Source organism: Tetrahymena thermophila (genome assembly GCF_000189635.1).
Source record: "Tetrahymena thermophila SB210 genomic scaffold scf_8255661, whole genome shotgun sequence".
NCBI classification, from domain to species: domain Eukaryota; phylum Ciliophora; class Oligohymenophorea; order Hymenostomatida; family Tetrahymenidae; genus Tetrahymena; species Tetrahymena thermophila.
The window spans coordinates 1-1192 of NW_002477017.1; the positions used below are offsets into that span (position 1 = coordinate 1).

At 48.2% G+C, this 1192-nt stretch overlaps 2 protein-coding genes across 2 annotated transcripts; one reads left to right on the forward strand and one right to left on the reverse strand. All coding sequences in view use genetic code 6, as the record gives it.

Annotated features, from left to right (window-relative positions):
- Positions 1-191: 191 nt before the first annotated feature.
- Positions 192-578, reverse strand: TTHERM_002320959 (hypothetical protein; the record flags this gene model as incomplete). The annotated part of the gene is made up of 1 exon (XM_012795132.1): positions 192-578. One exon carries the CDS (start codon positions 576-578, stop codon positions 192-194), a length of 387 nt encoding a protein of 128 aa, XP_012650586.1.
- Positions 579-807: 229 nt separating this feature from the next.
- On the forward strand, positions 808-1170 carry TTHERM_02320960 (hypothetical protein; the record flags this gene model as incomplete). The annotated part of the gene is made up of 1 exon (XM_001028538.1): positions 808-1170. The coding sequence occupies one exon, from the start codon at positions 808-810 to the stop codon at positions 1168-1170; it is 363 nt and encodes a 120-aa protein (XP_001028538.1).
- Positions 1171-1192: the final 22 nt, after the last annotated feature.

Consider the following 1192-nt stretch of genomic DNA (forward strand, 5'->3'; position numbering starts at 1 on the left):
CTGAACACCTTTGGTGGCTTTAACAAATGAATGGACGCACCACGCTCTTGGAGAGGCTGGCTGGCTGGCTTTGGGAGGAGGTAAAGATGGCCGTGAAAGTGAGACCAAGCGTATGGAGGTGGACATCCATGCATGGTTCACTAGTGCTAGTCCTAGTCGTCTTCTTCTTCCTTTCTTTCTTTCGGAGCTCATCATGAGCTGTACTACAACACTGTGTAGTCATGATGCCAACTAAAGCGGCTTTTTCTTTCTTTCTTTTTGCACTTTTGCTAATTGTTGTTGCTGTCTTGCTCAACTGAGCTACAACTAAAGAGATTTTTCCTGCTGTGCCGCTCTTCACCTTCCTTCTCCTCCTCCTCCTCCTCCTAGCTCCTCCTGTTTTCTTTTCCGTGAGACCCAGCAGGAGGCGTCATTGGGCAACAATTTAGATCCGTGCAGCACGTGGATTTGGATTCTTCATCTGGAGATTTAGTTGTGCTGGTATGTGTAGGTCTTTGGTTTGGACTTTGGCATGGCACCATACAAAAACCGCTAGCTAGCCATATTATATGCTCTCTCTCTCTTGTCGACGCATGCATGCTCTTGCCTTGGAACCATAGAATTATATAACCAAAAGAAAGGAAACAAAAATATATACGAGGCGTGCTTTTAGTAACACAAAGCCTTTTTCTTCATAACGTAGTAGTACGTTTTTCACTTGTGAATGGAAACAAGCAAAAGCGAAGCAAGGCAGGCAGCAGCAACTCGATCGCTGATGAAGGAGATGACGGCGATGAAAAAAAAAATACAACGACGACGAAACACAAGATGACAAAGAGGAGGAAGACGACTACAAACAAAGTGTCATTCTATTTGTTCCCTCCCCTCCCCTCCCATGGTCAGCAGGATTATTACGACAACCCCTCCCATGCAATCATGCATGCATGGGCCATGATGATGGCTAGCTTCTTCACTGCAGCTCTCATGCAATGCAACCGAGGGTACGGTTAGTGGTGGCCGGCCTCCACCTCCGTCGTCACGCCAGTCGCCGGCCGCCCGCGAAACACCAGAGGAAAGATTGGCCACTGCATGCAACGCGATGCAAGTGCATCTTGTTAAGCTGTTATGGGTTTCGTTTGCCCGCCCGCCGTGCGTGCAGAGGAAGAGTTTGGACGGTATCGATAAGCTTGATATCGAATTCCTGCAGCCCGGG